At 39.2% G+C, this 14,134-nt stretch overlaps 1 protein-coding gene across 1 annotated transcript in view; it reads right to left on the bottom strand.

Annotated features, from left to right (window-relative positions):
* Positions 1 to 14,134, bottom strand: part of HEG1 (heart development protein with EGF like domains 1) — an 84,048-nt gene that overhangs the window by 20,051 nt on the left and 49,863 nt on the right. Inside the window, exons 8-14 of the mRNA XM_072984994.2 lie at positions 13,399 to 13,713; positions 12,405 to 12,728; positions 10,935 to 11,276; positions 7,503 to 7,850; positions 6,725 to 7,042; positions 3,858 to 5,240; positions 1,378 to 1,497 (exon numbers count right to left, since the gene is read on the bottom strand). Coding sequence (XP_072841095.2) covers positions 1,378 to 1,497; positions 3,858 to 5,240; positions 6,725 to 7,042; positions 7,503 to 7,850; positions 10,935 to 11,276; positions 12,405 to 12,728; positions 13,399 to 13,713 — 3,150 coding nt within the window. The remainder of the gene's footprint in view (positions 1 to 1,377; positions 1,498 to 3,857; positions 5,241 to 6,724; positions 7,043 to 7,502; positions 7,851 to 10,934; positions 11,277 to 12,404; positions 12,729 to 13,398; positions 13,714 to 14,134) is intronic.

Below are 14,134 nucleotides of genomic sequence, written 5' to 3'. Positions count from 1 at the left end.
CCTGATGCAATGCAAAAAAAAAAAAAAAAAGATAATTTCTGAGTAGAGATTTTTTTTCACACACTTGAGAAATGCAGATTCTAAGTATTGATAAACCTCCATTACGAGTAAGTATGGAAATACCTCTGAGAATGGCTGAAAACTCAATAAAGAAATGGTCCATTTTAGGGATATTGAGGGGGGATGGGGAAAAACAGTGCATTTCAGGGATAAATTCTGTCTTAAGGGGTAGGTTCCCCTCACCTATAGACCAAGGTACCTGGGGAAGAAGAGCTGGAATATACCGGAGTGGTCCGGTGGGCCAGATAGGCGGGGTATAAATTAAATAAATAAATAAATAAATAAATAAATAAATAAATAAATACTTGGATCATCCTTCAATGATGTCCTTTTGTGCAGCACTGACCTTGTACAGATGAATAAATGGTGGCCATAACAATGGTGAGACATTGTTGATTCAGGAAAAGAGGTCACACGTGATCCCCAGGGGCCCAAACGTGTTCCTGAATATCCCGGGCACCCCATACAAGTGCCCACCCTTGAGTTATAATAAGAAAGAGATATAGCCAAGAATACTCTTGGGATAAAAGCAAATACCACTTGCTGCACCTGGTGATCCTTCTGGGAGGCTTTTCTCCTCCAACAGTTCCTCTGATTTGCAGCCACTTAACTTGTCCGAGGATAAGCTATGGGGGGGTCAGTGAGATTTGAACGGAGTTGTGTCTTTACACTATAGGGATGTAGGGGCAGAGATGAGGAAAGTCATTCTTTGGATTACAACTCCTGCAGTGCCTTCAGCTACCATTATACTGGCCATAATGGTTGTGATATTCTGAAAATGGAGTCATCATCTAAAAAAATAATGTTTCCCATCTCTGCCTCTCTGCGTGCATGCATGTAAAGCTCCACTCGCTGGAGCTTATTTTTCGCCACAACAAACAACCCATTCTTTTGTCAGTTCAATTGCCCTGCCCAGAAAATCTCTGTGTTCTGTGAGGGATTCATTTCACACGTGTGTGCTTTAAACCTCAAAGGACTCAATAACTTGAGAGGAATTCAGACTAAAATGTCACGAACAAATTAGATCTCAGAGACATCTAGATAAGGCAGAGTACCTACTGTATAAAGCTGAATAAAGCTGGCTGACAATTAGACAACAAAACTAATTTATGAAGTAGAGATTTATATAAATTCCACAGTGTCATAAAGCTGCAACCATCAAACTGAAATTGCAAATCAAGAAAATGATGTTAAAGCTATTTCTGGTAACAAGAACATTCCTTTAGTAATGAAAAGATTTAAGCTCCCTGCAGATTTATATCTTATTAAGAAGCTTATTTGTTACAATTTCCCCCTTCTTTTTCTTGGCTCTCTTACCTAAATTGCACTTTCCTTTTTCCATCTGGTAGCCGAGAGAACACGTACAATGGAAGGAACCTTGTGTATTAGTACATGTGGCCAAGGCTGGGCATGGATTATACAGACACTCATCTACATCTGAAACAGAAAAGGAAAAACCAGCCTGTATCATGAAAACTTTTTATTTTATATTTAACTTTATTTTATTACGGTCAGTGACCTGGAAGATAAAGCTACATTATTTAGATAAAATCACATAACATCAGATAATACATTTGCTCAGAAGAAAGCAGCTATCACCAGGGTGAAAAAGGGGATGAAATGGACTGTTCCAATGTGAGTGTCCAAATGGAAGGTCTTATTAGTTCCCAGGGCTTTTGTGACTAGAGAATTCCCAGGTGAACATTCAGCCTCCAGTGTGCCAAAGGATGGAACTTCAGGTTGATGATATGAGGGGTAACATGCAGGCCCTGGGATGGGTGTGCCTGATTCTTTGAGCCCATCATCTCCAGAACTGCCACAGAACAAAGCAGGAAAGGTCTGTTTGTGGTAATTGCAAAGCACCAGACAAGGAGATGCTTTGCCCTGCCAGCGTTTAGTGCTCTTTGGTGCAATAGGGTGCTCTGAGGACTTCCTGCACGATAGGAAAGTTGCTGCAGTTAGCACTGCAGAGGCCCCACCATTTTAACACAACAGCAAGAAACCCTTGGCATAAAAATGATTTAAAATAGTAGAGTCCTTTGCACTGCAGCGTAATTGTTATCATTTGTGCTTTTGGAAAGCTCTGGGTGGTAGGAATGAATACCTGCTATAGTACTCCTATAAATATTTGCCATTTATTTTGTACCCATGCTGCATTCTTCTTCTTGCCAACCAGGTGAACATTAGTGGCGTTAGAATTTGTCTATCAAGCAATCCACAGTGCAGTTTCCATGTTTATGACAAGTATCTCTGGTACACACATTGGTTGTGAAATAACACTTTGGGAGTTATGTCAGGATAGTTCAAAGGGACTAAAGCTTTCCACATCCCCAGTTAACGCAGTAATATACATCTATATAACAAAAAACAATGCTTTCTTTTCAGATATCAGAATCACAACTCAAGTTGCCTGTGACATATGCCACTCCTGTGGTCAGTGACAACAACCCAGTCTCCAGAACTGTTCCACATATGGTTATTGCTGGGCTCCTAAACCATACTGAGAACCAGCTTCTACTAATTTGGGCTAGCAACATCTTAAAAGCAAAACGAAGAGATGCACTCTTCAGAGAGGAACAGGTGATGTATTCAGCTTATATTACACACGGCTGTTTTGTTTGGCAAGAATAGTGGGAAGGACACAGCCATAAATTCTTGCAATATTTCAAAAGTGGAGGCTATTATGAACAAATCACAATCTATTCTTTTATCTAAAAAGGGAAGTTAGTAGAACCATTGCAAAAAATCCTGACTACAAACAAATCAAGAAAAATATGCTATTATACACACCGAGCCTGCAACAAAGTCTTACAGTGTAGAGAACCTTCTGGTGAAGGTCTAGCCAGCGAAGCATATTTTTTCTATGATACTCAATTCAATTTCTCCTAACCGCTACCTTCATTCTTCTTTCCTGTCCCCCAAAGTCAGACAATTCGGATTCTGCCACTGAGCATTTTAGGCTGTGGAGGAAAGGGAATTACCCTTTTAGTTGTTCTCCCCCAAAATATTATTTCTACTTCCAAAACCATCTTCTGAATATGCTTATACCTGTCTTGTTTCTCTGTGACCTTCTAACTTACTACAAAATATGAATAACTCAGCACTTCGCTATTAATGTACAGTAGTGCCCCGCATAGCAACGTTAATCCGTTCCAGATTAATCATCGCTATGCAGAAACATCGCTAAATGGAACGGAAAAAGCCATAGGAACACATTAAACTTAGTTTAATGCGTTCCTATGGCTCCCAAACTCACAGTTCAGTGAAGTTCCTCCATAGCGCCGTCATTTTTGCGCCCTCAGTAAGCGAGGGCAGGGCGCGAAAACACTTGTGGCGGTCATTTTGGGCACCCGGTGGCCATTTTGGAACTGCCGATCAGCTGTTTAAAAAACATTGTAATGCGAAGATTGGTAAGCGAAACGCTTACCGATCATCGCAATGCGATGTTTTCCCTATTCAGAACATCGCAATGCGATCGCATTAGCGATCTAAAAAAATAGATCGCTATGTAGATTCGTCATTAAACGGTGCGCTCGTTAAGTGAGGCACCACTGTATATGTTTTCTGTCTTTAAGAAACACATCAATTAATTATTTTTAATATGTTTGATATACTTCATGTTCATTTTTTGGATGAATTAATCTGGGCTGTTTCATAGAATGGTTTACAAATCTTACAGCCACTTCTGTATACCTAAAAAATGTATATATACACCAAATGAATTCCCATCCAAATTAGCAATTTTTCAACACAAATGAAATGTGTCTTTCACACCACAGCTGCTTTTAATCATTTACCTTTTCCAGGGGAAGCTGGAAATATTTTTGTGCTTCCAAACCAAACAATAGTAGTTGCTTTGGTGGAAACCGGGGGAACAGGTGAAGCCCCTCTAGAGGTTTTGCTTGAAGAAAGCATAACGGGAGGCTGGGTAGTAGTCTTTATGTGCTCTTGAACTACAGCAGTTGTTGTGCTGGTCTTCTCTGTTCCTTTTATAGGCATTTCAGTGGCATAAGTTATCATGGTAGAGGATGGCTGAATTTTGTGAGGCTTTGTGCTGACTAGAACATCTGTACCAGCTACCAAAGTAGGTATTCTCAATGTTGTGTATGTTACCTCAGTAAGTTTTTTTCCTGTTGTTGTTTCTACCAAATTAAAGGCATCTTTTGGCGTGGTTGTACTTGGCAATGTAGGAGTTGTTGCTTTTGCTGTCTCAGAAACCATGGTACTTTCTGGAAAGTATGTGGGAGAGGTAGTCAACATGGGAACACTTTTTTCATCGTTAGTCCCTTGTAGAGAAACATTTTGTCCTTTTGTGGCTGGGGTGTCTTCTAGGGAGATTGTAACTGGTGAAGAAAGGTTTGTAAGTGGTTCAGTCATTTCTGTTAGAAGAGGCGAAGGCCCTGTTGACCTCAGAACTGTGCTATCCTTCAACATATATGTCTTGGTCTGGTGGCTGTGCTCAGTGTGGGCACTTGCAGCTGTATGAGGGTCTAATCCAGTTGTCCCTCCAGATGTACTCATAGAAACACTTGTTTCAAGACTTCTGCTAGGCTGTAAAGATGAAGATGATGAAGAAACTGAAGGCCGTAAAGATGGCAATGGGAGTAGTGCTGTTGATGACAGCCTATGTGAAAATGTCACAGAAGGGGTTTGAGAGGGTGATGATAACGTTGATGGGAAAGCAGAGGATAATGATGGGAAGGAAGGTTCTGATGATGAAAACAAAGTTGGTGGTTGAGTTGGTGAATATGAGTCTTGTTTCTGTGATGTTGACAAGGAAGATGGGAATGAGCTGCTGGAAAATATAGATTCAGATTTTGAAGAAAACTGAATGGTATGTGGCTCACTCACTGTAGAAGGGTACTCGGGTATTTTCTGGGAATATACATCCAAAGGTTCTGTGGATGGTGCAGAAAAGTCCATGTAATTTGAGGGTGTGTTACTTCTACTCTGGTTCTCAGAAAATATGGTCTGAGTCAGCTCTGAAGGACTGGAAATTTCTACATGAAAAGTGGAACTTTCTGATGAGTCTGGCAATGTACTGCTGTTTAAAACGGACAATAATGTCCTTTCTCCACCTCTTGTGAAGGTGGTTGAGGTGAATGTGATATCAGTATGAGAAACAGAGGTCCTTTTGCCAGTATCATTACTATTCATCGGGTGGGAGTCTGTTTCAGTATCTGAAATACAAACATAAGTGAATGATTAGTAGGAAATTTCTATAGATATAATAAAAATCAAAGACAGAAGCAATATAAAGTTCATCAAGATCTAATTATGCATGTCCATATCCAACAACAGCACAATCAAGACTTCCTTTTCTTTTCTACTGCAGCTGTTTGTGGCACCTAAAACCTGCTCCAGAAAGTTGATCACCCTACTGGAGCACTTTTGTGGTTCATAGAGGTGGTAGTGCAAACACAGCAGGAATTACCAATTCTGATGGATGGAATAGGATTTAGCAAATACAGACCACTGGATCCTGGCCATTATTGGCAAGTCCATTGCAATATAGATCATGTGAATTTATTGCCTTGAAGAAAGATGATGGCCCACTGTACAATGGTATTGACAGGGGGAAGCCTATAAAAAATCACGGTTCTGTATATTTCTTCTCATTGAAGGTGCCTCTAAGCATTAACCTGCTGCTGACAAGCATCCTATAAGAAATAAGTAGCTATTACATGAACTGCTGTATAAAACCAGAGCTGAAAATGTGTCAAAGTGTATAAGCAAAATAAGAATATTAAGCGTATAAGTGGCACACATTCATATTTACTAATTTAGCTTTTCTCTTCCTTGACTTTTTAAAATAGCAGAATGGCCTGCTATTTTAAAAAATATTTTAAAAACCAACAAAGCCATGAAATACAATTCACAGCATTAAAACTAACAACAATGAAAAAAATGTCTTGCAGCATTTATGGACAGATTATTTTAGCATGAGTTTTTAGGGATTGCAGTTTATTTCTTCAGACAGACAGAATATAAAATTCAGACTCAAGATATAAATAAAGTGATTATGGAGACTGGGTCAAAGAGAAATCAATGCAAACATGACCATAGCATTCTCAACACTGACTTCCAAAGGACTGCTAGTATAAACATCCTGACAATAAGCAAAATGTTACATAAGTAATAAGAATTATCTGTATACGAATATATTTATTATCTTTGAAGTACTAAGGTAATGAATTCTGCTTGTAAGAGCATGTTAGTAAGAATTAAGCCTAAGCATTTTGTAAAAACTAATGTGTAACCAATACCAAGAATTACTGTCTTTCATTCTACACACCTGAATTGTTACTCAGAAATATTTGACAATGCTTGAAAAAGTCTCCTAAGAGCAGCAGGCAATCTGTGAAAATAAACTCTACACCAGGCAGGGACTGGAAGCTCACAGGCCTGCTTACTTTCTGAGTTTATCTAATGAGGATCTTTGCCTTCTAAGGTGCAGTTACTGGGAAAGTGGAAGAGATTCATTTTTGTAGGGGTATTCAGAATGTGGAAATTCCACCCCTAGGAGACTTGCCTATCCCTCACCCTTTGTCATAATCAGTGGGACCTGGCAAGGCACTTTATAGGACTGTTACATGGTCATCTTTCTTAAGGGGCAGTACAGAACCCAGGGTGCAATCTTTACACGGTGCAACTTAAAACTGACCTGAAGGTTCACTTTGGAAGGAGAAGTAAGATGGTGTTCTTGGTGAATGTAGACTTTGAAGAATCTCTGTTGAAGACCCATAGATACCTAGGTTTTCTGTTGAGGGGTCAGGCCCTCTGGAGTATACCTCTGGAGAGGAAGGATTTACTTCAGAGCTGTCCAGTTCTTCCCTATTTAATGAGGGACTTTCAGTTGCTTGGGAAAATGTAGTTTTGATTACCCCTTCTCCATTGCTGAAAGAGGCTAGAGTGTAGGTGCTTTCAGTAGAAGACTGTGGATGGTTTGAACTTCTAACCGAATGAGGACTGCTTCCGGCAGCTGAAATAGGAATTCAGAAAGGAAACTTTTAAAATGGTACTTGCTTCAAACAACTCAATATCAGAAGTTCTATAGTTTGCACAATGTCTAATACAGAGAAAGATATATTCACTGCTCCATTTTAAGATGAGTCATTTAAACTGAAACCTGCAGTTTTGCCACGGCAATGTTGCAAAGAGTGAAATTTCATTGGCCTGAAGTTTATCCTAGATATCTATTGGAGAAAAAAAAATTTCTGGTTTTCAAAGAATGAAATTTAAAAAGCACACAACTTTTATTCTTTGCCTATGATACAGTCTGTGTATTTGTGTACACAACGGCAAACATACATGTGCACCTATACTTATTTACACATACAGTTAAATAATAAAGATCTACAGTGTGCATGGAAAGAGACAACACAAACAATGGTGAGTAACAATCTGTTCTTCCTTCAGCCTCCTTCCTAAAGAAAACTCACTTGATGAATCCTTTGGTGAAGGTGAGTACATGGGAATTAACGAGGAGTATTCAGATAAGTGCTCAGTAGAAGGCCCAGTAGATTGTTCTTCACTTAATGAGACATTGTCTTTTTCCATCTCTGTTACAGATGCCAAGGTCAGGATCGGCTCTGATGAGTTGGAATTATCACTTTTGTAAGTGCTACTATCTATGGCTACAGTGGAAGTGCTGTTGTCTGGAAGCGACCTAGAGGTTCTTGCACCACCATGTGTGAATGCGGTTGATCGGTATACGCTGTCTGTAGCAGCACTGGAAAGCCTTCTTTCTGCATCTAATTCTTTATTCATCTGAGGACTGCTTCCATGGCCTAAAATGACATTAAATACGGGAGTGAGAGAAATACATATTCCACAAGTACCATTTGCAATCCTTTTAACCATCAAAGAACAAATCAGCTTCTTGCAATCCATTACCATCCAAATAAGTTACACTACAACCCCTGTCATCGTCAACCAAGCTGGTCAACGAGTATGCTGTCTTGGGGTGATCAGAGTGTAATCAACGCATCAGGGGACTGGGCAGAGGCATCATGGTTTCATGTTCATTATACAGCAACTGATCTGGACAGATCTCCAGCTAATGTCACGCACCATTACAGTGCACCATTTGGAGAAAAATGCTGCCAATTAGAGTTCAACACTTAATGCCTGCCTCCTTTTTCATAAAAGGTTTAGATTATTTTGACTTCAAAGAGATTTAAAGGGTATCTGTATTAGAACAGAAAAATTATGTGAAAATTTAGAATGGTATTTGCTGTTTACACTACAGTAGTTACAGATATTTCCTTTTTCGTTTTTTTGTTAAGAAACATAGACAAAATGTTTACCTTACGTTTATCAAACCTGTTTAAACTGTTCATAAACACTGAATGTGTTTAGTAATTTACATTTTTTTTAAAAATCACACCTATAAGAGAGAGGGCTTAAAAGATCTATTATTTAATATTTTTTTAAAAATGATGTGGAATTAGCCCTTTTCGTGCTGGACGGTCAGCTGTAAGAATTAACTGGACTAAGAAATCCTAAGCAAAAGGCTTGTGTTCAATGCTAAGATTGAACTAGGCATAAAAATAATGACTTCTAGTAACTCCCTGACATAAACAGCCATAACATATACCAGTGGTCCCCAGCCTTGGGCCTGCACAGGTTCTTGGACTTAAACTCCCAGAAATCCTGGCCAGCAGAGGTGCTGGTGAAGGCTTCTGGGAGTTGTAGTCCAAGAACATCTGGAGGACCAAGGTTGGGGACCACTGACATATACAGTGATGCCTCGCTTAATGGGCGCCCATTTAATGACGAAATTGCATAGCGATGAATATTTTGCGATCACAAAAGTGATCGCATTGCGATGTTTTAAATGGGGAAAATCACTTTGCGATCATCGGTACCCTGTTTCGCTTACCGATCATCGCAAAGCGATGATTTTTTAACAGCTGATCGGCGGTTCCAAAATGGCCACCGGGTTGAAAAAATGGCCGCCCGCTGTTTTCTAGGATGGATTCCTCACTTACCGGGCAGCGAAAATGGCCACCGTATGGAGGATTTTCGCTTTAAGGTGAGTCTGAAGCCCACAGGAATGCATTGAAGGGGTTTCAATGCATTCCTATGGGCTTTTTAATGTCACATAGCAACGAAATCGCTTTGCAGCTATTTTTGCTGCACCGATTATCGTCGCTATGCAAGGCATCACTGTATACAGTTACTGTAGTAGAATCTTTGTACACATGCAAGGAAAGATAAGTATGTTCCTACACAGCACACACAACCCTGGTGGATGGACATCAGCCACAAGACAGCCTCCTCTCGGGCTGCCAATGTTCCAGGTGACCGTCTCATGTGAGGCTGCCAACACTCTTGTCTCTTGGAGTGTTCTGAGGACACTTGTTCTTTCAGGCAGGAGCCAGGCTTTATCTTTGTGACTGACAAACATCACTGTAATTTGGACTTTAATAAAAGAACAGAGTAGGGCTCAGGGACAGTCATCTTGTTAAGAGCACCTGATGCTAAATTCTTTACAGCGTCTATTTTCACCCTGCAGGAAAGCTATGTAAACTAAAAGAAACAAAGAGGAAAGGGGGGGGGCATTGACGGACACCTCACCAGAGCCTGGTGTGACAAATCTGGTAAATGTAGATTGCTATTTTTGCCTGAAACTATGGACATGTCTACATTGGCCTTTTGGAGCAGGCTGGTTGAGTCTAAATAGAGTCACTTGAGGTTGGGTAAAGACGCAATAGGCCATTGGGTGTGATCTTGGCATCCAAATGGCATACAGACCTTAAGTGACCCTATTTAGTCTGGCTCCCTGCGTTGTCAATTTCAGGTATCATGAAATGGCTTAATAAGTGAATCACTTCAGGATGTTGGCAAATTGAACTCTTCCCCTGCACCTGAACCTGCTCCTCCTCCTCTTCTTCTTCTCGCCTCTGGCAGACCATTGCTGACCCACAGCCTCATTTCTTTTCTTTGCCTCGTGTAAACTGCCAATTGAGGCACTGTCTGCATCCACAGTTCCAGAGTGATGCTTTACTATGTAATACTACCGTAGAAACCTATACCTTGGCAAGAGCATTGGTAAACCTTAAGATCCCCTTTGAAAAGAGGATGGCTATGGTCAGTTACATACCCCGGCTACAGCCAGCTAGATACAGATGGCATATCAAAGATGAAACCTCCTAAGACCTAAAAAATCATCGCAAGTTCTTTTCGTCAAAGAGACGAACCACTATCCAGTTCCAAAACAGTTTGTGTATTTGGTAAAGAAAACAAATAGTACCTAAAGACAGGTCTACACTTCACATGGCAAACATATTTACTGCATACAGTATATAGCATGGTCCCCAGTTTGACACAAGGAAGAGAACTGTATATGAAGCATACCACCACACAATGCATAGGCTGGCCCTCAATTCTAGCAATTCATAGGATTCACACCTGCAGAATGTATCAATTGCTCAACAAACAATTCAAAAATATGTAAGAGGGAATGGAGAGAAACCAAACAGAGAACAAAGAGCAAATGTATTAATGGTTAAGCAGGTGTTTGACAGAGGCAATAACTATTATTATTAATTATTAATTATTAATTATTAATTATTATTATTTAATAATAATAATAATTGTAATTGTAAGTATATACACATACAACGAAATAATAATAGTAATAATAATAATAATAATAATAATAATAATAATAATAATAATAATAATAATAATAATAATAATAATAATAATAATAATTATTATTATTATTATTATTATTATTATTATTATTATTATTATTATTATTATTATTATTATTATTATTATTATTATTTATTTATTTATTTATTTATTTATTTATTTATTTATTTATTTATTTATTTATTTATTTATTTATTTGTAAAACTCACTTGAAAGATTTAATGTAGAAGACGGGTAAACAGAGGTTTTGGAGGAGTATGTAAGTAAAGAGTCTTTTAGAGATTCAGTGATATCCATCCCTGTAGACAGGAAAATTTCCTTTCCACTTTGTGCTGTACCAAATGAAGTCTGAGTTAAAACTGAAGAACTGACATCTTCCAACTCAAAAGTTGAGAGCTCTGTTAAATCTGTGGATTTCATCCTGTTAGTTAGAGATCTTAATGTTCCATCTCCACTTCTGACAAGGGTGACAACAGAGAACACACTTTCAGTCTGAGCATTCCTTTTCTCTGTACTGAAGTGGCTAAAAGTATGCTGGTTATCTTTGACATCTAGATGACAATAAACAAGCATTAGAACTTTGTAAGCATCACAAAATCAGACTAATGCTAAAGATATATATTACCATTGCAATCCTACGCTAGTTTCTTTTTAATTATGTGCCCTCAAATTCTTTCCAACCTATGATAACCCTCCCAAGGCGATAAAGTGCTCATAAGCATTTAAGCATTCCAATAGGCGATACCAGTTCAGTTTATTGAGAACTGTACTCAGTACACTTGTTTACTATGAATTAAACTTCAACATGTTTACTCAGGTTTACTGCTTAGTAAGTTCGTTTAGGATAAGAGCAGCTGCTGCTTATCCTTTTCAGCATAATCATTTCACCCCCATAAATCACTTCAGTAATGATTATAATTCTCAGGACATTGTAATTGTGGCAACTATGGGCAAAGTGAAGCAACAAAAAAAGCAAGAAGCCTACAAATCTTTAGATCATACCCCTGTGGCCATGCTGGCTGGAGGATTCTGGGAAATGTAGTCTCAAAAATTTCCCAAACTCTGTTTCTGCCCTCATATAAGGCAACCACCACAAGGAAGTATTCAATAGTAACCTCTATATTCCTGCAAAGATTTATAAGGTGGCCCTGAACTAGTAGAAAGGAAGGATGACACATTTTTTACTCTATGTGATTTAAAGGATGTGCTCAGCATAGAGTACAGCCTCCCCACACCACATTTCCCAATCCCACGATTCATCACTATTAGGTGGGCCTATCAATCAAGGGTTTCCATTCCCTGCCCTAATCCTCGTCAATGGCATTCTCCAGGAATGATGTGGAAATTCGTGGCAGGATAGTTCTGATTCATGTCTCGCCCACATTAAAACAATACAGCTGAGGAAGAAGGAACATAATATGGTGGTGTTGATTCCCATGGTAGATGTAGCTCTTGGGAGAGGGGTGATGAGTGAGGCTAAGAAGGGGATGCCAAAACAGATTCAAACAGTTTTTGTTTGGAGAATATCTCTAATGATAATGTGCTGTTAGCATAGACACTGATCTTTGTAAACATTCTCTAGAGGCAAGAGCAATCCTCACTTTCCCACAGAAAACTTGGTTTATGCCTCTCAAGTTAAATAGTGCTCTGCGACAGGTAAGGAATACTTCATCCATTACCTGTTATTTCTGATGGAGTCTGAGAATGTTTAAGTGTTGCTTGTGTGAAATTCATGTCCCCTGTTGTCATGTCCATTTGTTCAGTCTGTACTGGAGTCAGCAGAGAAGAAGAATCTGTGAGATCCAAAGAGTGAAGGGTTTCATGGCTGGAGTCTGTGGCTTTCTGTGTTGCATTATGAGAATGGCTGGTGTCTCTTAGAGTTTGCAATGTCCTAACTTCACCTTTGTCAAACAGATCTGGAACAGGCGCACTCTCTGATTCAAGACTGGAAACACCTTGCTCTGTGTTTGAGCTCCACCTCAGCAGACCTCTGTCTTCAACAGCTGAAATAAAACAAAGATAAATTATGATGTGCTACCCACCTGCACTGAGAGGGTATCACATACTGTACTTTCTTGCCCTCATTACGTTCCTATACAAAGGTAATGAAAAACAAGTTGATTTTGCCATTTAGTCTAATAGCATCTGGAGGGCCATGAGTTTTCCAGCCCTATTCTGATGAAAACAATGGCAAAGATTAACCTTCTTATAATGAGAAAAGCTTGTAATGTTTTTTGTGTTAGTAAAATTTAATAGGCACTTATTTCTATTTATGAATGGTAGAATGGAACTGCAACTCTGTTGGCAGCTGTGTTTATCCATTAATCTCTGTTTTCTTACTATTTGTGCTACAGATAGTGACTGCTGCTATGCAGGATACTTTAAAGTAGTGGTTCCCAATCTTGGACTGCAACTCCCAGAAGCCTTCACCCTTAGCTGTGCTGGCCAGGGTTTCTGGGAGCTGCAGTCCAAGAGCACCTGGGTTGCCCAATGTTGGGAACCACTGCTTGTGTTTGGAAGGCTGTGATTCATATATGCAATGACAACATGGAGGCATATTCTGTATGATGCAAGAAACATCTCCATGTGCATTTAACTAATGGGCCAGCACATCGTTACAAGACTGGTAGTATGCAGCAATTTTTGAATAAACAAGGAGCTTTCATCCTGTACCTGTTGTTTCTGAAGCTGGTTGAGACTCTGTAACCATTCCCTCTGTGTCCCCTGGTGACAAGTCTGTTTGTCCCATCTGTACTGAAGTCAACATAGAAGAAAAGTCAGTGAGGTCTGAAGAGCTGGAAATTTCTTTGCCAGAGATTATGGATACTTGTGTTGCAATATGGGAAGTGCTGATGTCCCTTATCGTTTGTAATGTCCTCTCTCCACCCCTGTCAGAGAGATCCAAAGCAGATGTGTTGTCGATAGGAGATTGTGAAACCCCTCTCTGTGTGTCTGAGCTGCTCCTTGGCTGACTAATGTCTTCTAAAGCTGAAATGAAACAGTAAAATATTAGTTGTGTCACCTGTATGTGCTAAGAACATCCACATTTTATTCTTCCATAATTACATCCATACATATATAATGGAAAATATTAAATAGGCAAGAGAGCTGAAGCCTGATAATAAAATTGAAAATTCAGGTTAACAGTTTCCAGGAAGGAAAGATTAATTAAAATCCATTTTTATTTACAGCCACTGCCATAACATGGTGAAATATGAACCTGTATATTTTTCTTCTTACCAAAGATGTACAAAAGCGTACATTTTTATTTCATCAAGCCAGCCCCTCAACAACTGAAGATTTTGGTTTTGTTCAGTAATTAGCATACATTTTATCAGCTGGTCTGAGCTATAAGATTAACCATTTATTTCTGTTTAAAATATATTGTGGCATCACTAGCTTTTCTGGA

Source organism: Pogona vitticeps, chromosome 1, assembly GCF_051106095.1.
Source record: "Pogona vitticeps strain Pit_001003342236 chromosome 1, PviZW2.1, whole genome shotgun sequence".
In the NCBI taxonomy this organism is placed as follows: domain Eukaryota; kingdom Metazoa; phylum Chordata; class Lepidosauria; order Squamata; family Agamidae; genus Pogona; species Pogona vitticeps.
Note: the sequence above shows the minus strand (reverse complement) of the source record. Positions and strands in the feature narration are given on the sequence as shown.